Source organism: Aspergillus novofumigatus, assembly GCF_002847465.1.
Source record: "Aspergillus novofumigatus IBT 16806 chromosome Unknown P174scaffold_12, whole genome shotgun sequence".
NCBI classification, from domain to species: Eukaryota; Fungi; Ascomycota; class Eurotiomycetes; order Eurotiales; family Aspergillaceae; genus Aspergillus; species Aspergillus novofumigatus.
This window is the reverse complement of record NW_020194285.1, coordinates 378,758-405,439: the sequence shown is the minus strand read 5'-3', so window position 1 is coordinate 405,439 and position 26,682 is coordinate 378,758. Positions and strand designations below refer to the sequence as shown.

General features: G+C 51.2%; 9 protein-coding genes across 9 annotated transcripts; 4 read left to right on the top strand and 5 right to left on the bottom strand.

Annotated features, from left to right (window-relative positions):
- The first annotated feature begins 259 nt into the window (after nucleotides 1-259).
- ssn3 (cyclin-dependent serine/threonine protein kinase SSN3) lies at nucleotides 260-2,297 on the top strand. Its single transcript, XM_024832420.1, has 3 exons — nucleotides 260-583; nucleotides 796-955; nucleotides 1,006-2,297. Exons 1-3 carry the CDS (start codon nucleotides 529-531, stop codon nucleotides 2,069-2,071), a joined length of 1,281 nt encoding a protein of 426 aa, XP_024677381.1. The 5' UTR covers nucleotides 260-528; the 3' UTR covers nucleotides 2,072-2,297.
- A 9-nt stretch (nucleotides 2,298-2,306) lies between these two features.
- Nucleotides 2,307-4,544, bottom strand: P174DRAFT_397749 (putative metaphase-anaphase transition protein (Mlo2)). Its single transcript, XM_024823812.1, has 4 exons — nucleotides 4,152-4,544; nucleotides 4,010-4,064; nucleotides 2,557-3,952; nucleotides 2,307-2,500 (listed from the first exon to the last, which is right to left on the bottom strand). Exons 1-4 carry the CDS (start codon nucleotides 4,265-4,267, stop codon nucleotides 2,493-2,495), a joined length of 1,575 nt encoding a protein of 524 aa, XP_024677380.1. The 5' UTR covers nucleotides 4,268-4,544; the 3' UTR covers nucleotides 2,307-2,492.
- A 229-nt stretch (nucleotides 4,545-4,773) lies between these two features.
- On the top strand, nucleotides 4,774-8,174 carry P174DRAFT_455421 (MCM DNA helicase complex subunit MCM2). The gene is made up of 6 exons (XM_024829322.1): nucleotides 4,774-4,861; nucleotides 4,947-5,062; nucleotides 5,123-7,231; nucleotides 7,255-7,421; nucleotides 7,475-7,644; nucleotides 7,713-8,174. Exons 1-6 carry the CDS (start codon nucleotides 4,857-4,859, stop codon nucleotides 7,810-7,812), a joined length of 2,667 nt encoding a protein of 888 aa, XP_024677379.1. The 5' UTR covers nucleotides 4,774-4,856; the 3' UTR covers nucleotides 7,813-8,174.
- Nucleotides 8,175-8,813: 639 nt separating this feature from the next.
- On the bottom strand, nucleotides 8,814-10,696 carry P174DRAFT_435955 (Pal1-domain-containing protein; the record flags this gene model as incomplete). Its single annotated transcript, XM_024825968.1, has 4 exons — nucleotides 8,814-9,595; nucleotides 9,665-10,091; nucleotides 10,161-10,396; nucleotides 10,627-10,696. The coding sequence occupies 4 exons, from the start codon at nucleotides 10,694-10,696 to the stop codon at nucleotides 8,814-8,816; spliced, it is 1,515 nt and encodes a 504-aa protein (XP_024677378.1).
- A 1,747-nt stretch (nucleotides 10,697-12,443) lies between these two features.
- On the bottom strand, nucleotides 12,444-14,831 carry P174DRAFT_415043 (alkaline phosphatase). Its single transcript, XM_024824412.1, has 3 exons — nucleotides 14,628-14,831; nucleotides 14,343-14,545; nucleotides 12,444-14,290 (listed from the first exon to the last, which is right to left on the bottom strand). The coding sequence occupies exons 1-3, from the start codon at nucleotides 14,738-14,740 to the stop codon at nucleotides 12,645-12,647; spliced, it is 1,962 nt and encodes a 653-aa protein (XP_024677377.1). The 5' UTR covers nucleotides 14,741-14,831; the 3' UTR covers nucleotides 12,444-12,644.
- Nucleotides 14,832-16,500: 1,669 nt separating this feature from the next.
- P174DRAFT_446291 (mediator of RNA polymerase II transcription subunit 31) lies at nucleotides 16,501-17,425 on the top strand. The gene has a single exon (XM_024828546.1). The coding sequence runs from the start codon at nucleotides 16,600-16,602 to the stop codon at nucleotides 17,086-17,088; it is 489 nt and encodes a 162-aa protein (XP_024677376.1). The 5' UTR covers nucleotides 16,501-16,599; the 3' UTR covers nucleotides 17,089-17,425.
- A 516-nt stretch (nucleotides 17,426-17,941) lies between these two features.
- On the top strand, nucleotides 17,942-22,493 carry P174DRAFT_446289 (uncharacterized protein). The gene is made up of 2 exons (XM_024828545.1): nucleotides 17,942-18,639; nucleotides 18,721-22,493. Exons 1-2 carry the CDS (start codon nucleotides 18,425-18,427, stop codon nucleotides 22,016-22,018), a joined length of 3,513 nt encoding a protein of 1,170 aa, XP_024677375.1. The 5' UTR covers nucleotides 17,942-18,424; the 3' UTR covers nucleotides 22,019-22,493.
- A 137-nt stretch (nucleotides 22,494-22,630) lies between these two features.
- On the bottom strand, nucleotides 22,631-23,518 carry P174DRAFT_446288 (palmitoyl-protein thioesterase family protein; the record flags this gene model as incomplete). The annotated part of the gene is made up of 1 exon (XM_024828544.1): nucleotides 22,631-23,518. A coding segment is annotated over one exon (888 nt), but the record flags the coding sequence as incomplete, so codon positions are not given.
- A 428-nt stretch (nucleotides 23,519-23,946) lies between these two features.
- On the bottom strand, nucleotides 23,947-25,930 carry P174DRAFT_516385 (uncharacterized protein; the record flags this gene model as incomplete). Its single annotated transcript, XM_024832325.1, has 3 exons — nucleotides 23,947-23,964; nucleotides 24,204-25,616; nucleotides 25,670-25,930. The coding sequence occupies 3 exons, from the start codon at nucleotides 25,928-25,930 to the stop codon at nucleotides 23,947-23,949; spliced, it is 1,692 nt and encodes a 563-aa protein (XP_024677373.1).
- Nucleotides 25,931-26,682: the final 752 nt, after the last annotated feature.

The following is a 26,682-nucleotide window of genomic DNA, read 5'->3' as shown; positions in this document are numbered from 1 at the left end:
GACAGGCTGTCAAGTATCCTAAGAGTGCACTGTCCATGCCACTACTGCGACCGTGGATTTCGATGAGGAGATCCTAGTACACTACTATATCCACCCCAGTTGAACGGTTACCGAGAGATACTCCGGACCTCCGCCTTTCGGGCCCTTTTGCTATTCCACACCAATCTCTCCATCCATGAGTCTGACACACCAGCCTTCATCATCCGGCCCATTAACTGCATCCTCTCGGTCCGCTGCGGCCAGCGTCAACCAAAATCTGTCTTTAAAACGGAATTTACAGGCCGCTGTTGATGGTAATACCGGTTAATATCATATTGTCACCTATTTTACATCCATTTCTTCTTTTCCTTGCCACTCGGCTCTCATAAGTGTTCATCTTTTCCGTCTTCTACTTTCTTCTTACCCTTTTCGGAATCCTCTCATGTGCTACTGTCTTCTGGGAGAGATTTAAGCTTTGTTGCAGATGAAAAGATAAAAAGGCCTTTGAGCTGTGGAGCTCCACTGCGGCTTCTTTGTATCTTGCCCATCATGTTTGGAAGAAACTTCCCATTCTTTAACTCCATCGGCGGGTTCTATCCACGCGGTAATCTCCCTTATGCTGGTCCCAGCGTTCTGCCTGTCATTATCTGCTGCAGTGCCTTTTCCAATGAGTTTATCAATCTGCGCCGAGACCCATTTGCCTCCTTTTTATATACCCCAGGGGTTCTTTGCTTTACCAGAGGAATTAACTGGAGTTCCAAGCATATATACTCTAAACATCCAGGTTTCTTCACGATGCTGACTCTTTGTTTAAAGAAAGTCTAGACTCGAAGAGACCCTCGGGAACTGGGTATACCAGCAAAGTACGGGTCCGTGACAAGTATCACATCGTTGGCTTCATCAGCAGTGGTACATATGGTCGCGTCTACAAAGCCATCGGAAAGGATGGCCGGAAAGGCGAATATGCGATCAAGAAGTGAGTCAATTCATTTCCTTAATTTCTCCTATATCGGCTGACCAAATAAGATTCAAGCCCGACAAAGAGGGTGAAATCATCCAGTACACAGGTCTCTCGCAGTCAGCAATCCGGGAGATGGCTTTGTGCTCTGAATTAGATCACCCCAACGTAGTGCAATTGGCAGAGATCATCTTGGAAGACAAGTGTATCTTCATGGTATTCGAGTACACCGAGCATGATCTGCTTCAGATTATCCATCACCACACTCAGCCGCAGAGACATGCCATTCCGGCACCGATGATCAAGTCGATACTGTTTCAGTTGCTGAATGGCCTCCTATACCTTCATACGAATTGGGTTTTGCATCGAGATTTGAAGCCGGCAAACATTCTAGTGACCTCAAGCGGTGCGGTCCGCATTGGAGACCTGGGCCTCGCCCGTCTATTTTATAAACCGCTCAACTCTCTTTATTCCGGAGACAAGGTTGTCGTCACGATCTGGTATCGTGCTCCCGAGCTATTAATGGGCAGCCGGCACTACACGCCGGCCGTGGATCTTTGGGCAGTTGGATGCATATTCGCGGAACTGCTCTCTCTGCGACCCATCTTCAAAGGAGAAGAAGCTAAGATGGACAGCAAAAAGACAGTACCATTCCAGCGTAACCAGATGATGAAGATTATCGACATCATGGGCTTGCCCAGGAAGGAAACATGGCCCGGTCTTGTATCGATGCCCGAATTCTCCCAACTTCAGTCGCTAGCGATGTCGAGAGGTTACCTCAACAGACAGTGCAACCTGGAAGGATGGTACCAAAGTTGTCTGAAGAATAATGGGTATTCCCCAGCGTCTACTGCAGGCACGCCAGGTGCCGAAGGCTTCGACTTGCTATCGCGGCTGCTCGAATACGACCCTACCAAGAGGATATCAGCCCGGGAAGCGTTGGAGCATCCTTATTTCACCACTGGTACTCCAGTCACTGCTAATTGTTTCGCGGGCTACGAGGGCAAATATCCCCACCGCCGAGTCACTCAGGATGACAACGATATCCGCTCCGGCAGTTTACCTGGCACCAAGCGGAGCGGGCTGCCAGACGATAGTCTCATGGGCAGGGCTGCAAAGCGGCTCAAGGAGTGATTCGCATCTATTTTCTCTTCCGGTATTCGAGTTCAAGCATGTGACTGGCGTTTAGGGTCTTTCTCATAGACCATTTGGTGCATGGATTGGCGTCTATGGGCTTTCTGATATTGCAACTAAGATAGCATTGCGTTTGCGCCGACTTGGTCATTGTCTCAGGCACAATCATTGGCGAATTGTATTATACTATAGGAGAACTCGCCTCATTCCCATTACAGTTCGAACCGTTCATGGTAGTAATTAGACTTAGATTGCAAATGAAATAGGTGCTTTGATGTACAAATTCCATCCATTCCTTCCCTCCATAAACGCCTAATGAAATCCCAGTGCCATTACCGATTCCCATTTCTAGATCCATTTCATTATTGCGTTTCATAAAATACAATTCGATGTCAAGATTGAGCCGAAAAGACGCATAATCTCAGTAGCCTGCTAAGAGTCAGCAATAAGGCCTGAGGCAACAGACTATCTCGAACCAAACATACCACTTTGTTCTTTCCGACCATCTCCTCCCTCGTCCTTCTCGTTGCCGCCATTCCCGGAAGAAGCGGAGGCCTGACCAGCAGCAGCATCCTTGATCGGCTTCTCATCACCACGCAACTTCTCAAAGTAGGCCTTGATATCCTCAGCACTGACCGCCGTGCCGGACTCCGCAAAGGGCTTCAAAAACTCCTTCACTTTATCACGGAGGTGGTTATACACCATCGCACCCTCGATAGCCCGGACACGGTCGATGTTACTCAAGGCTGCCTCGCCGCGGTCGTAGATACTGCCTGTTCCGGTGCTGCCTCCGCCGTTGGCATCACCATCCTCCGAGAGAGGGGGCTCGTATGTTTCCTCCTCTTCGCGGAGTTGGGGGTACTTGGCCAGGTTGGGGTAACACTCTGGGCAGCGGCAGAAGCGCTCGCGGAAGTCTTCTTTGAGGAAGAGGGAAAATGCTCCGGATGGGGGTGGGTTAGGGAGGGATTCGTGCTTGGGTTTGGCGGGTTCGCGTTGAGTCGTGTCTGGCTTTGATTCTGTGGGGATTTCTTCATTATCGACCTCTGACTTTGTCCGCTTTGCAGATGGCACGTCTGTCTCCTTTGCCTCTGTCGTGTCATCGTCGTCCGCCTTGCGTTTCTTTGTGTTGGTCAACGGCTCGGAAGGCGCGTTCGGAGGCTCTGCGCTTGTGCGCTGCTCCTCGGGGCCTTTGGACAGTCTGCCTTCTTTGTAGACTGCCGGAAGAAACCCCGGTGTTCCTGCGTATCGCTTCAACCATGGATTTGATTCGACACATTTGTAACACAAGAATGTCTCGAAGTCATCTTCGGCCGGGAATCCCGGGGGCAGAGGCGTATCCTCATCGTCATTGTCATCCGCCTCACCATTCTGCTTCGCGGCCTCGACATCCTCCGTCGCAGCTTTCGCTTTCTTATACCAGTTCCTTGGCAGACCGATCAGGCACTCCGGATGCCACCAATCCTCACCACAACCACCGGTTTCGACCGTACCCAGCCCAAGACACTGAAACATTGTTCCTTTTTCTTCGAAGGCATTGTAGTTCTCGCCACAGCCGCAGAACCTGTTCTGAAAATTGTGGTTGTAATTGTTCTCCGGCGCTGGTTCCTGGGACCGAGCGCCCTTTGCACCGGTCTTGGGGTCATTCCGAAGCGTACAGGGTAGGCCGGACGACACGCGCGTTGTACCACAGTCGCAGACAAAGTTTCTCTTACTGAATAGCTCGACAAGGGTATGTTCGCCGTGGCAAGCGATAGAGCAGGAGTAGCAGACGCCTGCGGAAGTGTGCGGTGCATCTGGCTTATCGGACGGAGGGTTGCATGTGAGACAAGCAAACAGGATCTGTCGCAGGGGTCCTAGAGCTTGTGTGCAGGAATCAAAGGACTAGATGGCGTCAGATGAGGATTGCTTGTTGTCGCGATGGGGAGGAGACAGACTCACGTATGGTAGGATCTCGCGGGCGTCGGCCTCGAGACGCATTTGCGATTCGATGAATCTAGGACATCATGTGTGAGGAAATAGCGGTATAGCGTTTGGCTTTCTTATCAAAGACCATCATATAATTCACAAGTGGGCTTCTTACTCTTTGGCGGTTTGCGAGTTCTGAGAGCTGAAGCTCTCTCTCCGCTTACCGGCATCTTGAGAGTTCTTCTGCTGGTCGGTGCCGGCTAACGGCTCAACCGGTTCAGAGGAGCTCATTGTCGCTATCGCTCTTGTTATTAGGCTAACCGGTCACTGAAACAGGACAACAGATATATCAAGCAATGTGTCAGGTTGAAGATACGACCAAGTCCCTATCAAGATCCGACGCGACGCGGATGCACAAGATGTTTGTTCTGTTTGCACCAACCTTTGCTGGTTGTAATCTCCAAGGAGCTCAGTATTTTGCGGATGGCCTTGACTGCGTGGAAGCAAAGACCCAAAAGATTGCCAGCCGTGGATGGTGGATAGAACAAATTTGGTTCTTCAAGTCTTGTTGGTTATGAGGTGGTGGTACGAAGTGCAGTCAGTATCACTGTCCGGCTTAACACTAACCCTTTAAAGCGGCGACGTCCGAATGAGGCAAGAGTATTACCCAAGGAGGACTTAATTGAATCCGACGCGTGGGAGTCGCGCCTTGACGCGTCGTTTACCGCGCACCGGCACCAACACCGCCAAGGATTCTTTTCTCCCTTTGCTCCTCTCCCACTACTGTAAAGAAGTGTCTGTCATCCCGGCAACTTCTGTGGACATAGCCAATTCAGTCTGTTATATTCATCCTTGAGTGCCAGGCTGAAAATTACACAAAATGAGGTATGTACTTTAACCTGCACATTTGCCTTGTTGGCTGAGGAGCATTCGGCTTTCTTTCTCAGAGGTCTAATCAATTTCATGGCAGTTCACCACTTCGACCCAGCACATCTGCTGCCAATCGCGGCTTGGGGAGACTGAACCGACGTAAAAGATCCAGAGAGCCTGATGATGAAGTGTCATCTGTTGCTCCTCCCTCGAGTCGTAAGTTTTCATCGCATTGGAAACTCAAAAGTGAATTTGTAGATGGCTGATTTTCCCTAGCTCCTCCCTCCTCTCCTCCTATGCTCCCCTTTGATGATGACGACAACGAAAGAGATGAAGAAGCAGAGCTTCTGGGTGACATTGACGATATTGATGAGATGGCAGAGGATGAAGATGGAATCGACCTGTTCGGAGACAACTTTGAAAGAGATTACCGAGATGCTGGAAACGACCGTTATGAAGGCGAATACATTGACGATGATGGAGACCATGAAGAACTTGACATTGCAACTCGTCGGCAGCTGGAAGCTCGCTTGAACCGAAGAGATCGCGAGGTCGAGCGTCGCCGCCGCATGCCCGCCGCTTTCTTGCAAGATGATGATGAAGGTGATATGGACCTCACTCGCCAACCTCGGCGGCGAAGACATCACTACGATGAGGACCGCGAGGATATCGAAATGGGTGACGACGCCATGGAAGAGCTCTCCCTGGAGGAGTTAGCTGATGTGAAGGCGGCCAACATCACTGATTGGGTGCTGCAGCCACAAGTTCTGCGCTCGATCTATCGAGAATTCAAGGCTTTCCTCACAGAGTTCACCGACCAAGCTGGTCAGTCAGTCTACGGACACAAAATTAAAACACTTGGTGAGGTGAACTCTGCATCACTTGAGGTCTCCTATGTTCACTTGAGTTCCACCAAGGCCGCTCTTTCTTACTTCCTTGCGAATGAACCGACCGAGGTCCTCAAAGTCTTTGACCAAGTTGCGCTTGATGTCACACTTTTCCACTACCCTCAATACCAAGATATTCACAAGGAGATCCACGTCCGAATCTCGGATCTTCCGATCGTCTACACATTACGGCAGCTGCGCCAGCAACATCTGAACTGCCTTGTCCGCGTCAGTGGCGTTGTCACCCGCCGGACCGGCGTCTTCCCGCAATTGAAATATGTCATGTTCATTTGCCAGAAGTGCAATATCACATTGGGACCGTTCCAGCAGGAGGCGAGCGCGGAGGTCAAGATCTCTTACTGTCAAAACTGCCAGTCGAAGGGGCCGTTTACCATCAACTCCGAGAAGACCGTGTACCGGAACTACCAAAAGCTCACATTGCAAGAATCCCCAGGCTCTGTGCCCGCCGGACGACTGCCGCGTCAGCGCGAAGTCGTCTTACTTGCAGATCTCATCGATTCTGCCAAACCAGGTGATGAGATCGAGGTGACTGGTATCTACCGGAACAGCTACGACGCTCAGCTTAACAACAAGAACGGCTTCCCTGTCTTTGCCACAATCATCGAGGCGAACCATATTGTGAAGTCGCACGACCAGCTGGCTGGTTTCCACTTAACCGAAGAAGATGAGCGCGAGATTCGTGCCTTGTCCAGGGACCCCGATATTGTTGATAAGATCGTGCGCTCTATCGCGCCTAGCATTTACGGGCACCAGGACGTGAAGACCGCTGTTGCCCTCTCGCTTTTCGGTGGTGTGAGCAAGGAGGCACAAGGCAAGATGGCCATCCGTGGGGACATCAACGTACTTCTTCTCGGTGACCCCGGTACAGCTAAGTCGCAGGTGCTGAAGTACGTTGAAAAGACTGCCCACCGAGCGGTCTTTGCAACCGGTCAAGGCGCAAGTGCTGTTGGTCTTACGGCCAGCGTGCGTCGCGATCCTTTAACCAGCGAATGGACTCTGGAAGGAGGAGCTCTGGTGCTTGCGGATCGGGGCACATGCCTGATCGATGAGTTCGATAAGATGAACGATCAGGACCGGACTTCGATCCACGAAGCCATGGAACAGCAGACTATTTCTATCTCCAAGGCTGGTATTGTCACCACCTTGCAAGCCCGTTGTGCTGTGGTGGCAGCCGCCAACCCTATTGGTGGGCGCTACAACAGCACAATTCCGTTCTCCCAGAACGTCGAGCTCACAGAGCCCATCCTTTCGCGTTTCGATATTCTCTGCGTCGTGCGGGACATGGTCGATCCGAATGAAGACGAGCGTCTAGCCAACTTCGTTGTCGAGTCTCATCACCGAGCCAACCCCACCCGGCCTCTCAGGGACCAGGACGGCAACTTGATTGATTCGGAGGGCAACCGGATCGATGAGGAAGGTTATCGCCTGGATAAGCACGGCAACCGCCTGGCACCCACTCCCGAAGAAATTGCCAAGCGTGAGGCAGCCAACGCAAGGCAGAAGAAGAGAAGGAGGGCGAGATCCCCCAGGAGCTCCTGCGGAAGTACATCCTGTACGCGCGCGAGAGATGCCACCCCAAGCTCTACCAGATCGATCAGGACAAGGTCGCGCGGCTCTTCGCCGACATGAGACGGGAGTCTCTGGCCACTGGCGCCTACCCCATCACTGTGAGTGGTTTTCAACATGTCTTCTTTCAACCTATCGTACTAACCACAACCAGGTCCGTCACCTGGAAGCCATCATGCGTATCGCCGAAGCTTTCTGCAAGATGCGTCTGTCCGAGTACTGCTCCGCCCAGGACATCGACCGCGCCATCGCTGTTACGGTCGAGTCCTTCATCGGCAGCCAGAAGATCAGCTGCAAGAAGGCCCTCTCCAGGGCATTCGCCAAGTAAGTTCTTTTTCCTCGCGGCTCCTCCCCTTCTACATGAAAGGCAGGATCTAACCCCGACTCAATAGATACACACTCTCCAGACCCAAACCCCAGTCCAAGCGGCGAGCCGGCATCCCCGCTCCAAACCCCTACGCTCTCCGCCCGAGTCAAGCCACAAGAGCGTAGACATACGCGCAGGCATAGGGATAGCTAATCGTGCTCGTGCTTATGCTCACACTCATGATGATCATGTCTCTTCCTCATTTCAATTTTTCATTTAATTTCTTCCTCCGTCACGGTCACCACATTGCATAATGCTCGCTTCGCTTCGCTTCGCTTCGCTCATGCTTCTTCGGCAAGTCACATGCCCGATTAGTTGTCTGCGGCTGGATACGCATGGGCTCTATTTTCAACAAGATTGGGTTGGTTTATGGAATGTCTTCGGAGGGGCGTTTTGTCCTGTGTATATTTGCAATACTTGGTATCCAAATCTGATATAGAAATAAGTTTGTGTCTATCTAGATTATTTCATGAGTTTACATCTGGGTGATAATGAGTAAAACGCTTGTACTATGTTGATCTTGGAAAACAAAGTACTGACTTTAATAGAGAGACGAAGTACCTATCAATGTACGCTGACGCTGTATGATGTATGATTGAATCTAGTGAAATGGCATGACCCCGTGATAGAGCGATACAGGTGAAAAGCTAGGGTATGAAACAGAGGTGAGAGCCCGTCAGGGCAATGCAGCATCGCATATCCGGTCCCAATCCCAACAAACGCCACTCCTTTCGCACCCCACGCAGGCTGCTACTGAGCAGAACGACACCAGGCCACTGTTCACAAGCTTGTGCAGATCGTATCCCCATATTGGTGGTAGAAGACCTCAGCAGAATGTCCAGAGGTATAAATGCCATGGCATGTCAACATGCCAAGCGGTGTCCCCGCTACGATGCGGTACAATCATGTCCGAATATCATCGGCATCACGGCAAGTAAGAGCTTATGATACTCGAATACTATAAATAGTATCGGTATGGAGGACATCCCGGCGAATCCGGCACACACGCGTCCAAGAGTCCTTCAATCCGTTGCTTCCCGATCGAATTCATCGGATCAACACAGCCCCTGGAGCAGAAAACAGAACAAGGCAAATTTCCGAGACTGCCGGTTCGAGGTCAGGCAACTCAGTCATTGCTGACCCGCCGCTCGGGCCGGGGCTTCCGCAAACTCTTCATTCTGTTGATGAAGCCGCCGCCGCCTCCGCTCTTCCCATCTTCAACCCCGGTATTCGAGCGTTCATTGGTGAATCTTCTCTCGAGGTTGGTGCTCTGTTTGGGGCTGCTGGAAGACCGTGCACAGCCACCTTCAATGCCTGATCGCGATTCCTCAGCGGTGTTGATCCGAGCGCCTTTCTTATCCCAAGCGTCATCATAATCTTGGAAGAATGGGTTCTTCTCGTTCGCACGAAGCGACCCAGAGTGGCTGGAGCTGAGTGGAGGATTATAGGAGGCATCGGGGGAGGCCATCCGTCCACCTTGCGGCTTATTGATTCCTCGTAGTCTTTGAGCAAGACTCTTCTTCCGCTGAAGGCCTCCATTCTGGGAGAATTGGTTCTCATTCTCGCTTGCGCGACGCTGCATCGCAGCACGACTTGCTGGCGCTCCCTCAAGAAAAGTGCTTGTACCAAGGCCCATACTCTCTGCTCCATGGATGGGTTCAATGCGTGACTTCGGGTCGAAGCTGACGGGCTCCCCGCTCTTTGCAGCACCCGTCGAGCCGTAATCGTTGAACCCTTCCTCCATCGTACCGTGAAATTGGTCGAGGTTAATATTCTTGTTGACGGGCCCGGAACCCCCCAGCGCCATGTTGGGAGAGTCCTTGGGGAAGGCCTGCATGGGAGCGGTGCGCGATCCTTTGCGGTTGCGGTGAGGGTTGCAGGCATCGAAAGGTCCATCGTGATGGAACACTAGTAGAGGTGATTAGTATAGATTTCACACTTCTTTAATCCGAATTGAGTTCAGTGGGCATAGCTTACTCCCTGTGCCGTAAATACTGGTCACGTCCAGTTTATCGATAATATCCAACTGGTAGTTGGTCCTCTTAGATCGAGGTTTTCCATCGCGATGACGAGCTTCCCGCTCACGTCGCCGTCTCTCTCGTCGACGCTTCTCTTCGTCAGAATCCATAGGCTTCGGTCGGTCCATGATAGAGGACTCTGAGTTGCGGCGGGGCCGTCTTTCACGTTCCCTATCCCGCCTCTGACCCGTGCGACTCGTCGTTTTTGTCAAGTTAGGCGGATCGGCGAATATGTCGAAAGGATCCTTCGTTCCACGGTCTGAGCGCTCCCTCGGCGGGCCAGGTGTACGAGAGTTTGACGGTGCTGTTGAGAAGCCGTTGTCGGGAGGGGGTGGAGCTGGTCGGTGACCGTTGCTCTGGGGCTGAGAGTTGAGACTGAGGTTCTCCTGCAGGTCAAGGAGCACAAATAATTAGATAGATCCAGAGAAACCACCAAGGGAATGAGACAAACGTACGAAGAGCTCCCGTGTGTTGGAGGTCATGTCCTGCTGTTCCACAGGTGAGAACAAAGTGCCCACCGGAGCCGACCGAGGAGAAGAGAGACTATCGGTATCGTCGAGGAAAGGGTTCGTAGAGGTCGGTCGCGGCGGTCGGGATCCAGATGTAGCAGAACCGGCAGGAGACAAGGCGCGGTTTCTGAAAGGGTTATTGGAACCTAGGTTGACAGCCAGGCGAGGTGAAATCTGACCATCTAGTTCACAGAGATTACTGTCAGTAAGACAATCGTTGCGAGGACAACAGATAATAAAAAAAAAAGGCAAGCGACGCAACGCTTAGATATAGATAATAATAGAAGGACAGAGCTCTCGAGCCATCAACGCGCCCCGCCAGACATGAAACAACAGAGAAACGCAAAAGGATCACCGACGACGAAAAAGGATCAGGATTTTGCAACATTCAAAATAGTAAAGGCTGACGCACCTGCTGGGCCCAGCGAAACGCCAGGTGGATAAGGATATGACAGGGTTGGAGGATGCTGATGGGCGTTCATCTTTGCAGCACACGCAATCAAGATCGAGAAAAGATAGAGATGAACGAGGTGATTGGGGAGCTCAAGACTGTGTTCATAAAACAGGATCTTAGGAAGAAGATTAAGGTCGATCAAATAATTGAGAGCGCGTGTAAAGACTGGACTGTCCCAGCGCCGAGGAGTTGCTGAAACAACGATGTTGGTATCCGCCAGAGGACGACGGTCAGGGGGTTGCACTTTATGGTAGGAGGAATAGGTCGATACGTAGTTTGATTGGGAGGGACGGAAAGAGGGGCGTTGGTAGATGAATGGAGACGGGAGAAAGACGTTATTAGTCTATGCTGTGTACGTAGGACGGTAGGAGATGCTTTGCTTTTTCAGAAGTCTCCGGTAGAAAGAGCAGATTCGGAGAATTTAGCAAGAGCAGAAGAAAAGAAGAAGGGTTTTGGACTGGGGAAGAAAAGGAGGAAGTAAGAAGAAAGAGAAGGTGAAGGCGGTTGGTTGACTAAGGGAAGATGCCCCCTGGTCTACAGTTTAAAGTGATCAACTTCTTCTAAGGTAACCGACTGGCTGGAGGAACAGGGAAAAAAGTGCGTGACTAAGACACAAAAGGAGAAAGGGAGAATATCACTTGACAATAATTATTGGTTATCAACTGATTCTGGGGGGCAAAAGTAAAGAAGACGACGGGCTCATTGATCGTCGCTAGTTAAGGGGCGGGAAAGTGGGCGGGTGAGACCTGTGCGGACCAGAGGAATAGATGGATGACAATGACAATGATGACACCGATAACCAGTACGAAAGAGGGGAACTGAATGAACTCTTGAATAAAAATCAAGAAGCAAGAGTCACAACGTATTCTGTCAGATGAATCAACGCAATAATATCTGAATCAGAAACCATATGACAGAAGAGGACTACTATTTGGAGTTGGAGATAAGGGACAACAGAGATTAACCGCGGATCGACGGCAGGAGTTGATTCCTTATGATCAGTAAGTTCCTTTCTTGATAGCTAGAGCAGACTCTCTATCCAGTTATCGAACCCTGTAGTAAATGATAAATTAGTATCTACCTTCATCATTGAATATCTACGCTGTATCTACGGAGTACTCTCTACTACAATTCTCCAACCATGCCTCATGCCCATGCAATGTCAACTTAGCTATTCCTACGTACTCCTCCTGACTTGACTCCACTCTGCCGTACCCCAGAGTATTAGTCCCCTCACTAGTCATTTAGTCGACCACACGCAGAAGTCAATCACCCCAGTGTCCATTATTATTGTTTTATGCCATCTTCAAACCCATTCCTTCAACACAAACCTGTACATCTCTAGAATTGATAGGGAAAAAAAAGAAGGAAAGTTGGCGTGAGCTACATACCAACAACTCCATCGCCGGTAGCCTTCCGCCAGGAATGCCACGCGCGCCATTACCAAGGCATGTGGACTATGTACCAATCCAGGGGTGTGTGACCCTTATCCTCCTATGTACCAGCCTACAAGGTGCCACTGCACTCCGTCATCGGAGCTGGGTTGATAGCCCTAAACTTCCTACCTACAATCTGTACCGAGGGATAGATAGGCAGTTTACTGTCTACTGACATGGAATGTTTGGGAATTACGTAGTGACGGCCCCCGATATTTTCGACCCTGCGCTGATGCAAGGATTCATTCCTATCGTGCTGCTGGTACGTCAGGGACCGCTTTCCAGGGAAAGCCGTCCTGGAATAAAAAGACGAATACTCAAGAGAAACTTGTCAAATATCAGGGGTTCAGTATTCATTGTTACATCATTTTCTACATCATTTTCTATCCGTTCAGAATCTGAGACAGCCATTTACACTCGCCAAATGCCAGAGCTCCAGGTCGTCGCCATACACCAAAATAAATACATCTGAAAAACTCCAATCTCTCCCTAGAAGATAAGTAAGTAAGTTAGAGGAGCTTTAAGCTCGACCCGAGCATTTTATTTGCCCTTGGGCTTCTTGGTCTGTGCCAGTCCAAGGCACTCGGCCATGTTGAAAAAGATATCAATAGAATTGTACACTCCGCCAAACAGTTCCTGGCATGGACCCTGCGCAAACACGGGCACATCTGTCAGCGAGTGCACGCCCTGGCTGGCGTCCACTGGCAGGGTACCGTTGATCAGGAACCCGGTCACGGCGTCCTTGTAGTTGGCGTAGTAGTTGGTCTTGGAGCCGGTGGCAGGGGTGCGAGGGCCGGACGCGTGGACCTGGTAGTTCTCCCGGCGATCGGGGAAGGCTACCGTTCCCGAGTGCAGAGTGTATCTGGGATCCCACCGCGCGGGGAAGTGAACGCCCTCCGAATACCGCAGGGTGTTGGCTCCGGCAACGGTGTACTGGGACAGACCAGATTGCTCGTAGACTCCAATGGCCCGACGCTTCTGACGGTCCTCGCTCTGGGCGTTGAGGTACTCGGTGTCAACCGAGCCAGTAACGTCGAATCCGTGTCCGTGATCAGCAGTCACGATGATCAGGGTGTCGTCCAACTGACCAAGAGCCTTGAGCTTCTCAATGGTCGCGCGGACGGTATCATCCAGCTCCAGGAGCTCGCCCAGAGACCGATCATAGTCCAGAGAGTGCATCTGCTTGTCAATACTGGCGGCCTCGGACATGAGGAACCAGCCGTCCTTCCTGTGGCGGGCATTCAGCACGTCGATGGCCTTGAGGGTCATGTCCTTCAGACCAGGCAGGTCTTCGGCATCGCGACCGGAGCCGTCCGGGTAGTTGGTCTTGTTCTGGAGATTGGACTGGTAGACGTTGCGGTCGAGCCAGGTGGCCAGGTTGGAGGTCTGGAACACACCCAGAGCCTTGGTGTTATTGGGAGAGGCATGGAGGGCGGTATTGTTCCAGCTGATACTGTAGCCCTTCTCGGCAAACAGGCCATAGTAGTCCCGCGAAGCGTCCTTGCTCTTGAGGAAGTTCTCTGCACCGGCGCCGAAGATGACATCAGGACCCTCCAAGCTAGTCCACTCGTACTCGGTCAGACCTTCATAGTAAGCGTCGATGACGTGCTCATATTCACCCCGATCACTGGTGTGAGCGGCCAGGCCGGCGGGAGTCGCGTCAGCTAGGAAGGCAGTTGAGACAATACCGATACCAGCGCCCGGGTACCGACGACGGAAAATCTCAGCAATGTTCTCAAACTTCGGATCGTCGAAGGGATCTTCAGAGGAGTCGACGTAAACATTCAGAGCATTGACGGTGGTCTTGTGCCCAGCGTACAGAGCAGTCGCAGAGTTGGCAGAATCGGTGATGAACGAATCCATCGAGTGTGTCATCTGGTGGCCCAGAACGGGGAATTTGTCCAACTGCATCTTGGTCATGTACTTGCCGTTGATACTGCGATGAGCGATGAGGCGAGCAGCGGTGATCATGTTGGTAGTCATTCCATCGCCAACGAAAAGGATGACGTTCTTGGCTCGCCGCTTCTTGGAAAGGTCCCGGACAAGCCAGTTGGCCGTGGTTGTCTGGTTTCCATAGTAGGTCAATGTAGCCTCGTACTCTCCAGGCTCATAGAGTGCAACTCTTCTGTAGGCCTTGGAGGTCACATTGACAAGGGAAGGCGTGTTCGCGTCTTCCGCAAACAGGTCTAGCTATGGTCAGCAGGTGCGCTGTTGTGTCGACAGCTAGTGACGACATACCTTCATACCATGTGAAGTTCCATCTTTCGAGCTTCGGCTCTTCGATGTCAAAGTACTTCGTTACAGGGACTGGCTTTTTACCCTTCTTGGCGATAGTGAACTTGAAGTCGGGGTCGGGTACACCCGTGCGAGCCTCAGAGCCGTTGACGGGAGAGTGAACCTCCAGTCGGATATCGAAATATTGACCGGGAAGAAAATCCGCCCTACGGAGAAAACAGGCGATCAGCTCTAGATTCTCCCACCGCTTATAAACAATGGCAAGCGATATTCTTAGTCAAAACATACTGATCCGGAGGGAAGACACAGCCTAGAGTAGGACAACCACCCAAGCGTTGAAATGTCTGAGCATGGGCGCACGAGGCAAGAAGTGACACCCCGGATACCCAGAGGAACCTCATCTTGACAAAGTCTAAAAGAGACGAGGATTGATCCTTTGATAGAGCAGATTCAACCGTCGAGGGTATCACTCCCTTTATAAGTTATAAAACAAACTTAGTCGGGGCGCCAAGAATCACCCTTTAATGATGCATGAGAGGTACATTGCATTTCCCATCGACAGGAACAGGTACGTACGTATCTCTCAGTCGTCAAGACCGTGCACGAGTGCTGTTGGTGGCACCATATCAGACTGGGAATTAGGAAGGTCAAAGGATTGAGCCAAGACCCGACGGGCTTGGCAGATAACGAGGCGTCCTTGAAATCCGACAATGTCCATCAACGACGAATACGAAACGAGCTTCCCCCACACGTGCACAGGCGAGGTGCTCTCTTAGGAAGCTTGGGTAACAGGGGCACAAGTTGCAATTTCAGTTGCCAAGCAAAGCCGGCGGAGAAAGCGTCTTGGCGATGGCTGAGATGCCAAGAGCACGTGGATGTCCCCAAGAGTGACAATGGTGAGAAAGATGAGAGGTTTAATTACAAGCCGGGAAACTATACGCATCGTATCGTCGATATGTGGCCTTGCTCGTATCCAAGACCAAGTTCTAGATAGGTCTGGCTCGGTTGAGTCCAAAATCGAAAAGCCGAATCACCGATAACCAGGCAACAAGGCAATGGGGTCTTTTAACAATGCGGGCATAGTTCTCTCACTGCTTGATGTTCAGAGGTTGATGTCAAATGCCGTTGGTGACTACGGACTAATGTCGTGCCCTTTGTGGTTGTCCTTAAGCCAATCCAGACAGAATCAATCAGTATGCTGTGATGGTTTCCTGCTCTTGTCCTATTTGGCCACACTAATAGCTCCCAGCAAGCTAAGCAAAAAGGAAAATCGTCGGTAATAGAAGCTCCGTATTAGTTTTCTGCCAACGAAAGCTGCCATTGAGCGCTCGGGGCCCTCCGGCTCAGCTTTGAAAGGGACTCCGACATGGACATGTGAGAAGCTCTCCAGACTGCGAAATGGCAGTGTCCTCCAGCAAGTAGTATTCTCTTGAGGCGTTTATGGTCTCAAGATCGAATCAGAGATGTTATGCAGGCCCAATTCTCTCGTGACACTCGGTACTTAATATACTTCCAGATCTTCCCGACGCATGCGAGCTTAGATCCAGTGGGATGATAAATGACGATCTGGAACAAAGTCTATCCCTGTCTTGGGTAAGCTCGAACTAAATTGTATTTGATGATTTGCAGTCATGCTGTGCCTGTGAGCCTATGAGCCTATGAATCTGGCCTTCGCTTGAAGAGGAGAGATAGTGAGCTAGTCATAGATTGTGTCAAGAGAAAAACCTTCACTTTTGGCCTTGAGTGTGCAAAAGAAAAAGCAGGAACTCGTTTGTTTGGCAGATAGATTCCTTTTTGGGGAAAGGTGGGGGGGGGGGGGGGGTTGGTTTGGATAACGTTCAGCAGGCACACAGAGTAACTCTTTGGGCTTGTTGGTGCCTCGACTCCTCCTTGACCACACTAAGATCACAGAGGTACAGTCATGCACAAGTATGTTGTGTTGGGGCCTCTAAAGTTGATTATTGCGAGTGTTTTTCTGCAATAGTGTGTTTCTGTTGTGGTTTGGAAGTGAGTGAGACAAAGCAGGTTGATAACAAGCTTGTGTGGGCCACTGTATCTTTTCTCTTTTTGGCGAAGCGCGCATCATCAGTTCTCTGAGATCTTGGCAACTTTGAAACAGTTCTTGCACTTTCTCTCCTTCATGCTCCAAATTCAGGACGAGAGTCTACTCCCCTTCTCGCTTTCTACTTAGAACATCCTTGAATCTTTTGGATTCAATCGACCTTTGTTTCTCCGGCAGTGATTCAATTCCTCCTTGACGATGGACCAGCAGTCTCCGGCTCAACCCCAGCAACGTCCCCCGCCGTCACTCACAAATCCTCGCTTTACCCTTGAACTAGAGTTCGTCTCTTCCCTCGCAAACCCCTACTATCTTTCCCACCTGGCGGTCACTTATCCCAACCTCCTGGGAATCTCCAAATCCGGCGACGACGGTAACACCGGCACCGAGGGACCAGACCCCGAAGCGCAGGCCTTCGCCTCGTACCTTGCCTACCTCTACTCTTACTGGAAAACACCTGAATACGCGCAATTTCTGACGCATCCCGGCGCGACTTTACGAGCATTGCGACTTCTACAAGAAGAGACTTTCCGTCGCGACATCATTCGCCCCCAAGTCATCGAAGCTTTAGCGGGGACCGGCCTTGAGGATGGGCCAGGTGGACAGAACGTAGAGACGGGAGACACGGAGCATAATGAAGGAGACCAAGGGACACAGCAAGACAAAGAGAATACCGCTTCAAAGACATGATGGGCTTGCGTCAATCGATAAATGATTCTTTCGTCCAACAGCCCTCACGGCAGTGTCGTGGCATGCTCGGCGCTCTTTTGACGTGTTCCCAAGGAGTAGACCCGGGGCACAATTTGCTATATATTGTAGACACAGGTTCTGCAGTGGAGTACAGGGCTCCCCTTATATTAGCGGGACTACAACGACAGTATGATCGTGAGATTCATGCATGATGCAGATGATGCATGTTCTTACATACAGACGATCATGTGTGACCGAGGCATTCCCTCAACTGTTCTTCATACCGATTACAAGGAGATCGGGGCGAGAAAGCTCCAAAAGCTTCATGCTTTCCGAGGATGTTGCTTGTCAAATGGATCGCAATGCTATCCCCATTCATCTTGGTTCAAATGTGGGGTCTGTTGCGGGACTCGGCTCAATTGCTGGTGTTCATCTCCGTTCCTGTTATCTAGACCAAGCGCATTGGTTCAGTTACAGATTGCAACAAGCTCTCAAAAATACTTCTACTCCTTGAAAGTGGATATGTAGTTTAGAAAGAACATGGTTACAGTTGAATCTTTGGATTTTGCGTTGTTTCCGGAATTGCATGGGGGTCTTTATTCTTATGCAAACCCAGCCAGTCATCAATAGTTACGTAGGCACTCCTTGTCTGCTCAGCTCCGTCCAAGTAAAAGCATGCCATCAAATGTCAGAGAATATTATCACCAAGGACGTAATGCTATTCTCATCCCAGTACATCTAACTAATTCTATGATCCCTTACCTTACCTCGATTGATCTTGATGCACACCTGCGACGGAGGCTGGTGCGGCCGACGGCCAAGATTCCCAGCCTTAACTCCGTGCGCGACCCAACGCTACTGTACCTCTCAAAAGTAACCTGGAAAAACACCAAGTAACAATCTCACTCCTCCTGCGTCATTCCGCAACACTCGGATCTCACACTCCTCTCATCATATCTTGTGCAGACCGACACCTAGGCACAAGCAAAATTCTTGAACTACACTCCGATGGATTAACCCCGCGCTTGGTGTTTATACCGACCGAATCTCCTTTCTCTCTTCTCCGGCTCTTCTGCCAAACTTCACACTGGTTTCTGTAGGCTTGTGCGGAGAGCAGTGCAGTGACCTCGTCCCTCCCTGATCGGCCGACTTGCATACCCATGACATAAAAGCGGGCACGTTACTTATCCAGCTCTATTTGGAAGATTAATCTCTAGGTAGTGGCCACCGTTTTCACCCCTCCAGATCGCGTACGGCGTTGTTGACAACCGGTCATCCGGCCCCTCGTATTGTCATACAAGTACCTCATAATTCAACCTTGCAGCCATCACTTTCAATGGAGAGCGTGCGCCAATCATGTCGGCCTAAACACCAGGTCTTGGTCCTTAAATGCTACCCACAATACCAGAAAGGAGTCCAGGATGTGAAACCAAATTCCAGTGAACTCTCTTATCTACTCTACTATGTGAGCACGCGCCGGAGCAAGCTGACCAAGGTCGGCGCCTTTCTGGAGAAAAGGGCAGCTCGGGATGTCTGGCGTAACAGGTTAGGGTGAGTTTGAAGCGAGCTCGCCGGAAGTTGTCAACCGTCGCGGTCGCAATTTCTCCTGGCTGACTTGGGTATTCTACATAGGAATGTACAGGTAACACTTCAGATCCTCACGGCGCTCATCGAGAAAGTCCCCCGCGATCTTCCTATCTATGCCAGATCGGTGATGACCGTCCTTGAAACCGTCCTACGCTCCGGAGATCTTTCCATGGTTGAAGAGTCGATATCAACGTTCGAGACGTTCTGTCGGCATCAGGATATGGCCGCGCTATCTGCTGAACAGGATTTCGCCAGTCAATACCGGGAAGTCGTGCGGACATATGCAGATTTCGCAGACCAGACCAAATCCGTTTCTCAACTGAAGACTGCATCGAGCGGCCCGATGGTAATACGTTGGAGGACAGCGGGATTGCGAGCGATCAAAGGTGTGGTTAGTTCCGAAGCAGGTCTCGCGGCGGACGGCGGAGATTCACTGAGAATCCTTCTCCCGGTCATTCTGGATTGTCTTTACAATGGTGACGATAGCCTGTTGGTGTCCCTCGAGCTCAGACTGCACGAGTCGGAGAAGAATGAGCCGGCGCTTGGTCGACGACGGAGGGTTAGTACCGCAACCGTGCAGACAGTTGACGCAATGGATGGAGATCCTGCATTGGCGTCACGGTCTGCGGCCGACGTTGACAGGCAGGCGGAAATGGACATGCGTTTGCTTGCTCTCCGATGCTTGGAACGCATAGTCGTGACGGGGAGTAGCCGTGGTCAGATTCGCGTCACTACGAAAGTGGTGCTGCAATTCATCCTGGGCAACGGCCCATTATCCGAAGATGGCAAACCTATGCATATTGATTCGACGGGCGGCTGGGCTACGTCTCTAGTGGAACTCATCGCCAAGTGGTGTCCCGTTCAAGTCCGTTTCATCATTTTGGTTTCGGCAATGGAGATGTTGCTCGAGGACCAGCCCACAGAAGACACCCTGCAACGCTCGCACGCCCTGATATACTTGATCGACTGGTTGCTCAAATCCCCTGTAAACATGATGGGTCTTAGTGTTATTGACATTCTGCTGGGCCTGATGCAATTCATGTCGACCCTGTTATCGCGCCCAGCCAGCGCGAGGTCTGCGGAACAAGGACTGGGCGAGAAGTTGAACGATCACGACGTTGTCATTTCCCCTGAGAGATTGGAGATGCTTGCGCTACTTAAGAGGACTATTGGAGATCTCGCGACACATATTTACTACGGTGATCAGGTTGTCGATATGGTCAGGACGATCCTGACTCGCGTGAAGCCATCCATCGACAATAAACTCTTACCTGCCACGGCCTTACCGAACCAGTCAGACAATGCAGAGGGTAGTACTAATTCAGCTGGGTTTCCTGGAGAGATGAATGCGGCGGCCTTCTCGCTGCCTATTGCAAAAGTGACAGCGCTTAGAGCAATCAAAGATATTCTCTCGGTAGCCAATTCGAACAGACACACAGCCGCTGGAGTGGAGACTAGGAACCCTGTGGGCATACATGCCTGGGAAGGAACGCAGTGGCTTTTGCGTGAATCCGACAGGGATACTCGCCACGCGTATATCGATGCCTTCCTCACATGGTTGTCGTTGGAAACTACGCAAGATGATATCAGGGCTACATCCGGGCCAGTGAAGGGAACAGGCACTCTCCCAAGACGTGAATCGCCGGAAGTCACTGAGAAGGTTGACAAGCGACCCTTGAACGTGAGTCAGAGAGAGAAAGTCATCATAGCGGCTCAGTTGAACTTCCTCCGACTGTTCCACTTGACCATATACGATATTGCGCTCGACTGCCCTACAGACGAATCCGAGATTCTGCTACTTCATCTCCTTCTCACAAGCCTTGTGGAACGACTCGGAGTCAATGCCGTCAGATTTGGGCTTCCCATGGTCCTGAAGCTTCAAGAGGATTTAGCATCTGTGCAGTCCTTGCGTTCTCCAACTGCCAAGGTCAACATCGGAAGCTTGGTCCATGGATATCTGTGGGCAATGTGCGAGAAGTTTGAGTTGGAAAGCTATAGAGTTGGCAACGAAATTAGGATAGAGATTGACAGACGGAAAAAAAATGGCCTTTGGCTCGACAGAGTGCGTATGCCTGCCATTCGTATCGACGATATCATCAAATCGCGTGAGAAGTCTCCGCGCAACGACGATATCATGGCGCAAAGCGAGTTTATCCCTTTCAAGGCAGGTATTGAGGAACTTGTCAACCGAATTGAGGAGGTTTATAATTCCTCCATGACCTCGCCCGCTCACAGCCCTCCGGCATCACCCGGACACAGCTATGCTCTTCCCGTCCTGGGACATGGAGCCGCGACTGCTAATTCTCTCAAGTGCAATTTACCGTCATCTATCAAAGAGCAAATGCTTTCACCATGGTCCAGAGAGGCTTGTCTAGCGGCCGCTGAGAAGGAGAAGGCAGAGGCTATGTCTATCAACGGATCAAAACACGGTACACTAGGGTTGCGTAATTACCCCACCTTAAATGGCGCCGGTAATAGCTCTCATTCAATCGCTACCTCCGCGCATCAGAGCGCCTTCGGTGCTGCAGCAGGTCTGCAACATCTCCGGCGCACGAGCATACCTGACTCGCAAGGTACACCTGTCAACGGCTCGGGCAGAGAGTCGCCAGTGCGCGTCAACGAACTGAGACGGGTTCTTTCTGTGAATGTGGAGGGTAATGCTCGCCGGTTGAGCCCACTGCGCGGGCGGCTGGATGCTTCGAATGGCAGTATTGTCTCCTCGAGTAGTGAGAGCATGGTCAGTGGCTTTTCGTTGTCTGAATATGATGCGGATGGCAACTCAATCAGACCACAGTCCATTCGGGATGGTCGATTGTCCGCCAACGGAGACGGCATGGAAACACCTAAAGCCTCTTCTATTGGTGTGAACGGCGGCCAGTCTCGGCAGTCTTCATTGTCGTACAACTTGCGGTCTGATGATATCCCTCCGGTGCCGCCGATCCCGCCATCTATAAGCCTGCCCGGAGGGTTTCCGAACGATTCTCAGCGTCCATTGGCAAATGGCGAGCGACCCTCGACCGCTCCCGGGCCCCGTCAGGTTTTCACCAACGGGAACCAAGGGACGTTCTCTGCGGATAACGAGAGGACCCTGAGCAGACACAAGAGCCGTTCCAGCACTGGTCTTGCGGCCGCAGCTAATTCTGACAAAGCTTCATACGTGACTGACGGAGGTCCTCCCGACGCTGCCTTGCGTCGTGACGTGCAGAACCTCATTAACGGATTTCTATCGCCGATGGATGCCGAGTCGAGGCGCAGCGGTACCAAAGCCTCTGGCCGCAGGGCCAGCAGCACGCACGCTGGCAGAAGGAGGGCGACTGGAGGGATTGGACGTCCTCCTTATTAGGCCTCCTAGTTCATTCAACATGATGACTATCAATCTTCCTGCACAACCCTTCTACTTCTTCTCTTCGCGTTCGGGCCCCTCGGCAGGCCCCATCCCCCCATCTACTATGCCGACTAGCATGCATATAATCTTATACCTTTCTCTGATTCTCAAAACTCCATTGCCGTAACACTTCCTTTGTCCAAAAAATTTTCTTTCCTCACCTTTTATTAATCTACTAGGCGACTTGTCTTGTCTATATTGGCTCCGTTATGGCACATTCGTGTATCATGTATCGATATCTGCTCATAGAGTTTGCTGGCTTCGAGTACCCCCGTTCCTTTTCTCTTCTCCTTGTTCTTTCAGCGCCGGATCACAGAACATACCATGGTTGGGTAACTCAGCCGCCCCAGTTATTGTCTCATGTGAATAGGCGGGAATGGCATTTTGTGTGTATGTAGATTTATCGGGAAATATATATATTTGCAAGTCTTGAACGATGTTAGTGAGCAAGTGTCAGCGAAGTCTGGGTATATATAACGATAAACATCGATGCTTGCGCAGACACGACAACGCGGTTAATCCAAAAGAGAGAAGTAGAAACTCAACCGAGCACATGGCAAAACGCTCAGCCTACAAGCCAGTCTGTTTGAGCAGAGTATTATCCGGAGGAAGCTCCACCTCGACCGGCCCAAAATACTCCTTGAAGACCTTCTCCAGTGTCTCCTCAGCCAGCTGCATATGACCACCTGGAACAGTCCTAAAGTCCAGCTTTCCCTGTTCATCCAGCGTCTTCAACCCCAGCCAATCCTCCTTATACAACCGCCTCTCCTTAAGCGGCGTCACCTCGCCTGTCGTCCTATTCACCTCCGCAAACCACGCACTCTCCTTCGGATTCACCATGGTATCATCCTCAAACATGTACATCGCAAAGTGATTCAACCGCCGCAGATTCTCCGCATACCTCTCATTCTTCAGCACGCGCTCGTTGTTTATGTCTGCAAGGAAATTGCTATGTTCGAGGTACGCGTCCAGCTCCTCCGGATCGCGGAAGTACTGCGCCGGCACGAACCGCGACTGCGCGAGGCTCGACCACCGGCCCGCGCGCAGCAGCGCCTCCGCGCCCCGGCAGATCCAATCGCTCCACCCGCACTCCTGGAACTCGGCGATCCCGTTGTGCTGGCTGCCGAAGGTGACGAGGTTGCGGACGGGCGGGTTGTTGCACCGCTCTAGGTACCCGCGCAGGAACTGGCCGCCTTGCGAGAAGCCCAGCGCGTTGACGGCGGGGGCAGTCGAGAGGATTGGATCCGCGCGCAGCTGGTCGCAGACGAGCGCGATTTGCTCGGTGAGGTTGCCGAGGAAAGTTGCCTGGCGGTCGGCGCTGGCGGTGTCGCCGAGGTGGATGAGGTGCACGTAGGTTCCGGGGTTTGTGGACTCGGCGAGCGCGGCGACTTCTTTCATGCCGTCGCGCTGGAAGTCGTCGCCGAGGCCGTGCCAGATAACTAGCGGGAGGGGTGTGAGTTCTGTTTCATGGGGCGGAGGGGGATGCTGCGGAGAGGATGGGGAGGGTGAGGATGAGGAGGCTGGTTAGGTAGTGCATCGGTATGTGTGTATGTGCCCTCAGTTTGCCCGAGTAATTTCCTGCCTATATTTTCTTGATAAAAAAGGGCAATATGATGATGGCTATCTTCCTTGTAGGGATGAGGTTGTTGGAAGCGGAGGCAGCAATGAGAGCTGTCCGCTATCGGTCACGTTACTGTCTTATCACCCAAAAAGGGGAAAGTAGGGCAGGAGTGTAGGGCTAATTAATTGCGCCTGTGACCAGCTATTTTTCGTCTTTGTACGGGATAACCAGGCTTAACGCGATTACCATGTTATTACTGATTCTATTGATATATCTCTATAGTATATGGTCTGTTGTACTGACAGTAGATGCTGAGTCGCGTTGTTCAAGTCACCCGACTAGTCTAGAATACACATATATATATCAGAGATCTCCGTATAACAACAGAGGATCAGGTGATGACGAGAGGAGTAAAGGTTGTAAGACATTTTCTGTCATTTTTTGCCCGAATATTCTGGGCGATGGTTCTATTTGAGCCCTGTGCTCATTGTGTCCCGGAGTACAACCTTCGATTTTGGAAAAACGCCTTGAGTCGGTTGATGTTGCATTTCTCTCAGCACGGGCTACAGAAAAGCTGCGCACGGATCCAGGGTTGCTGTCGCTAAAACTTGGAGTCCCTGTGTAAATTCTATCGATTACATTGATTCGTCCATCATCACCAATACCCGTGTGACTGACCCGTGAGGAGCCTTGGGTGTCCGTTGGATTGTCCGGACTTTGGCTGGCAAATCCATAGATCGATGTCGCGTGACTGTCCTCTGTTAATGAAGTAATTTTCGGTTCCTTGACTGCAGAGTTCCACGGAGTCGACATCCAGTCTGTTGTTCCATTACTTGCTTGATCCCCTGCAATATCTATAGGTTGGCCGATTATCACCATCGGTGATGTATACTCTCTAGTCCGTGAATTTCCACAAGGAGTGTCTTTCTGAATAACTGGCCCCAATGGATAAAGAGGGTTGACCTTCTGGTTCAATGGCCGTCGTATACTGCACCTTGGCTCTGGAAGCCATCCAGAAGGTGACCGCGTGACTGCCGCTGCACGTTCATGTTCATGATGACCGAATGATTGATCGAGGGAGAGTGAATATTTTGAGGACTGTGAAAACGGACGCTGCTCAAGCTGCGGGCCTCGATGGCGATCGGGACGTGGACGTGTCCTTACCATTGTCTCATCATTGGAGCACATTCCCTTCTCGGCAGCTATCTGATCGTCAATTGTGAAGCGATTTTGGATGATTGACCCGGATGATTGATGGACTTTGTTGCTGTCATGGTGCCTCCAGGGCGTCGAGATTGACGCTCCAAAATCCTGACCCAGAAACCCGGGTGTTTGGATCAGGCCACTGTGGTTCCTGCTGGATGGTATCCGATCCGGGATGGCAGCTTCAGAGAGATGAGATCGTGAGGTGGTCATAGAATGTATAGACGACTTAGGATTTTCTGATTTCTTCTGACAATATAATGATCTGTCAACCGAGTCTTCCCTTGCGCTCCATGCCTTGGCGTCACTGTATGGCTGTACTGACGGATCCGAGCCTTGGTCGGGACGGACTGATACATCTCTATCAAGGAGCATTGGTTGTGAAGAAAAGTTCTCGTGACGCTCTTTGAGAATGTCTTCGCCAGCATGGCATCGCCGTCCATTTATCTTAATCTCTAAATCTTCAATCCTAAGTCGATCCGACGTTATATTCTGTCGAGGAGCCCTGCGAGACTTGATAAAGTCAGATGGCACAGCGCTGTTTTCCACGGCAGTTATTCTCGTTCGGTCGGCCTCGGTTAATCTTCGTCTTTTGCCAAAGTGCTCGACCTCTTCGACTGGTGTGAACGAGATCTTGAGAGGTCTTGCAGCTCCGACAGCAGCCCAGTCTGTTGTTTCTAGTAACTGACGCTTGATATGTTCTATGATATCGGGCGACTGTGAGTTATTCACTTGGTCAGAACAGACTGAAGAATCCCTAGCCAACCGTGACGGGGAGGGATTGGCCGTAGTCTATTTGACATACACAGTTTAGCTGCAGATCCAGAGGATGGTCATTCTTCCACCCGCCATGGAGCCACACAATCCTCGGGTTCGAGGAGCAAGAATCCTACCTGACTAGCCAATCCATGCCTCTGAGTCTCGTCTCCAGTGGACTTTGCCTTAAGCGATGTTCCAAAAGTGGCGAATTCAATGAGCGATGGAGCCTGTCGAGAATCTTTTGTGCTCCTCAGTCTTGATTTTGCAAACTTCTGCTTCTGATTTCTAGCGAGATTGCTGGAGCGATTGTTCGAATGCCGTTGCAACCGACCTCCTGTCCAGTTCATTGCAATATGTGGCAAGTAGATGAGCAGACGACGGTCAAGAGATGATTGTAGATGCTCTGTATAAGTGTTCTGAGGGTGTGCCAAATCCTCAGGCCGTCATGTGATAGCGGAAGGCAGTTCAACATGCCCATTAAAGGTCCCAATACCATTTTGCCAGACTGATCGTATTCAAGTATGCGGTAATAGTTACATTGATAGCTGACTACGAGCAGACTGTAAATTGTTCAAGGGGACAAACTGCAACGACTCTACTTTATGGTGGAGGTCTAAGAGGATAGTCCCCAAATTGGAGTGACATCGCGGGACTGTTGCAGCAGCTGCATGTCATGGCCTTCTGCAATCGTGCAAGTCAAAAGCGCACCCTTTGCTTCGGTGCAATTGTTGCCCAAATGACTTGCAGCGAAGCGGAAGCTTAACGGAGTTGATCCATCGCGACTTTATGACGGGAGTTTGAGCACTAAGGAAGGGGCTCTGAAGCTCATGGCCAGTCGTCGTCGGTCCCAGATGGATGGTCAGGCTATTACGTGCATGAAAGACTCCATCGCCTGTACAGAAGTGAGCTGGAGGGGAAGGTTGGTACCTGACTCAGTCTATCGGGCAGGTATCTTGGTATGAACAAAACTTCTTATCTCTGCCGTTAAGCTTTCTGTAGGGCTTCCCAAGGTTAGTTCCGTAAGTTTCCGTCTTCGCCGGGCTCGCCCAAAGAAATCCTTTGAAGGGAGCGGGCCGTCCCGGAAGACGGTCTTGAACAG

What these genes read in the sequence shown, in the direction of transcription:
- ssn3 (XM_024832420.1), top strand. Translation starts at nt 529, where the DNA reads ATGTTTGGAAGAAACTTCCCATTCTTTAACTCCATCGGCGGGTTCTAT. An exon ending in CGGCGGGTTCTATCCACGCG is followed by an intron (nt 584 to 795) that starts GTAATCTCCCTT and finishes CTTTGTTTAAAG; the next exon opens with AAAGTCTAGACTCGAAGAGA. An exon ending in GGCGAATATGCGATCAAGAA is followed by an intron (nt 956 to 1,005) that starts GTGAGTCAATTC and finishes TGACCAAATAAG; the next exon opens with ATTCAAGCCCGACAAAGAGG.
- P174DRAFT_397749 (XM_024823812.1), bottom strand. Translation starts at nt 4,267, where the DNA reads ATGAGCTCCTCTGAACCGGTTGAGCCGTTAGCCGGCACCGACCAGCAG. An exon ending in AACTCGCAAACCGCCAAAGA is followed by an intron (nt 4,065 to 4,151) that starts GTAAGAAGCCCA and finishes ATGATGTCCTAG; the next exon opens with ATTCATCGAATCGCAAATGC. An exon ending in CCCGCGAGATCCTACCATAC is followed by an intron (nt 3,953 to 4,009) that starts GTGAGTCTGTCT and finishes GACGCCATCTAG; the next exon opens with TCCTTTGATTCCTGCACACA.
- P174DRAFT_455421 (XM_024829322.1), top strand. An exon ending in TGTTGCTCCTCCCTCGAGTC is followed by an intron (nt 5,063 to 5,122) that starts GTAAGTTTTCAT and finishes GATTTTCCCTAG; the next exon opens with CTCCTCCCTCCTCTCCTCCT. An exon ending in CTGGCGCCTACCCCATCACT is followed by an intron (nt 7,422 to 7,474) that starts GTGAGTGGTTTT and finishes AACCACAACCAG; the next exon opens with GTCCGTCACCTGGAAGCCAT.
- P174DRAFT_415043 (XM_024824412.1), bottom strand. Translation starts at nt 14,740, where the DNA reads ATGAGGTTCCTCTGGGTATCCGGGGTGTCACTTCTTGCCTCGTGCGCC. An exon ending in TGTGTCTTCCCTCCGGATCA is followed by an intron (nt 14,546 to 14,627) that starts GTATGTTTTGAC and finishes TTTTCTCCGTAG; the next exon opens with GGCGGATTTTCTTCCCGGTC. An exon ending in GAACTTCACATGGTATGAAG is followed by an intron (nt 14,291 to 14,342) that starts GTATGTCGTCAC and finishes GACCATAGCTAG; the next exon opens with ACCTGTTTGCGGAAGACGCG.
- P174DRAFT_446291 (XM_024828546.1), top strand. Translation starts at nt 16,600, where the DNA reads ATGGACCAGCAGTCTCCGGCTCAACCCCAGCAACGTCCCCCGCCGTCA.
- P174DRAFT_446289 (XM_024828545.1), top strand. Translation starts at nt 18,425, where the DNA reads ATGGAGAGCGTGCGCCAATCATGTCGGCCTAAACACCAGGTCTTGGTC. An exon ending in GTCTGGCGTAACAGGTTAGG is followed by an intron (nt 18,640 to 18,720) that starts GTGAGTTTGAAG and finishes TATTCTACATAG; the next exon opens with GAATGTACAGGTAACACTTC.